This window comes from Carlito syrichta, unplaced genomic scaffold (genome assembly GCF_000164805.1).
Source record: "Carlito syrichta isolate Samal-C Ts95f unplaced genomic scaffold, Tarsius_syrichta-2.0.1 Scaffold311497, whole genome shotgun sequence".
NCBI classification, from domain to species: Eukaryota; Metazoa; Chordata; class Mammalia; order Primates; family Tarsiidae; genus Carlito; species Carlito syrichta.
Genome location: NW_007255593.1, coordinates 35,394 through 36,963, shown reverse-complemented (window position 1 = coordinate 36,963; position 1,570 = coordinate 35,394). Strand labels below are relative to the sequence as shown.

At 65.5% G+C, this 1,570-nt stretch overlaps 1 protein-coding gene across 1 annotated transcript in view; it reads left to right on the top strand.

The window, feature by feature from the left end:
* The first annotated feature begins 1,349 nt into the window (after window positions 1–1,349).
* WRAP73 (WD repeat containing, antisense to TP73) overlaps window positions 1,350–1,570 on the top strand; it is a 16,988-nt gene continuing 16,767 nt past the window's right edge. The window contains exon 1 of the mRNA XM_008068733.1: window positions 1,350–1,506. Coding sequence (XP_008066924.1) covers window positions 1,438–1,506 — 69 coding nt within the window. The 5' untranslated portion in view covers window positions 1,350–1,437. The remainder of the gene's footprint in view (window positions 1,507–1,570) is intronic.

Sequence of the window (1,570 nt, the reverse complement as noted above, 5' to 3'; positions counted from 1 at the left end):
CGGTCAGGCTGGGGCTCCCCTCCGAGTCGGCGGGGCTTCCTGGGCCTCCACCCCGGGTCTAAGGACCCCGCTGGAGCGCCTGACACGCAGGGCGCGTTCCAAGCGGCTCATGGCGATGGGCACCTGCGGTGCGCAGCCGTCTGATGCTCGTGGGACCCGCTCTCTGGCTCCGAGCCGATGTCCCTGCCCCTGGTGATCCGCACATTTTGGAAGGTCGCGTGAGTGTTTCCCATGGCATCAGAGCGAGCTGGGCAGGGACACACCGCATTCTTGGTCCCCAAGGACCCGCATCTGACCTGGAGCGCCTGGCCGAGGCTACACGTCTTTATTGCTCGCCTACAGTTTGCTAGGCTTGGGGGCTAGGGACACAAAGACGAATCCCACGCAGGGGCTTGTGTCGGGTTGGGGACAGGGGAAACCAGCACCACCCGGGCAGGACGCGCGCGTACCACATCCTTTCCTTCAAGGAAGTTGGGGCTTCCGCAGGGAGCAGGCCCAGAGCGCACTTGGGGTGCAAGTCGGACCCAGGCGGGGCCTCGGCTCTCAGAGCGCCGGGCGTGGTGGGGAGGCTGGGTACGCGCGACCAGGTGGCGGAAGGGCGCCCGGCGGGGAGCTCGGGGGCCGCGGGAGGCCGCCGTCGAGGAAGAGGACCGGCGCTGCGAAGGGACGCCGGGACCAGACGGCCCCGCCGAGCTCCGGGGTGTGCGGTCCCCCACTGCCGGCTTCTTCGTGCGGGGGGGGGCCGGTGCGCGCGGGCGGCTCCGCGCTCGCTCCTCGGGGTCGGCGTCCCATTCGTCCTCTCCCTGATCTAAGTGGCACTGGAGCGCGGGGCGGGGACAGACGGCAGGTCGGGTCGCGGCCTTAGCATGAACAAACCGGCCCCAGCAAACGAAAAAGCATCTGTGGATACATTGTGCCACGCCATGTTGCAGATTTACGTAGAGGCATATCGGTACATATACATGCATAAATATGTGTATATACACACACACGTACACGCGCACACACACCTGCCCGAGTGGATCTAAATTTTGGAGAAGCCAGGCATTTTTCCGTGTTAGTATGTCCAGTGCAATGTTTGGGAACATGCTTATGCTAATCAACGACTTATCGCTTATCTGAAATACAAATTTAACTGTGTGTCTTGCAGGCTATCAGCCGCCTTGGCTGGAAGGGACCCCGGGACTTCCTGGCCCTCGGGGTGCGGCTCTCAGATCCCGGATCAGGAGAATCGAGGGCGGCTCCTTTAAGGCGCGGCGGCGCGGGCACGAGGACTACAAGCCCCATAACGCCGTGCGGCCACCCGCGGCGCTGATAGGCTGTAGCTTACTTCCGCCCCGCCTGACTTCCGGCGCGGACGCGGGGGCCGGCTGTTGTGGGTGGCGGTGTGGTCCTAGCGGGCCTTCGTGCTCCGGCTGGGGCCCGCGGCGGGCGGCCATGAACTTCTCCGAGGTGTTCAAGCTCTCTGGCCTGCTCTGCAAGTTCTCCCCCGACGGCAAGTACCTGGTGAGCGGCGGCGGCGCGGGGCCTGGGCGCGAGTGGAACCTCCGGGGGCCGCGTCCTCGGCGGG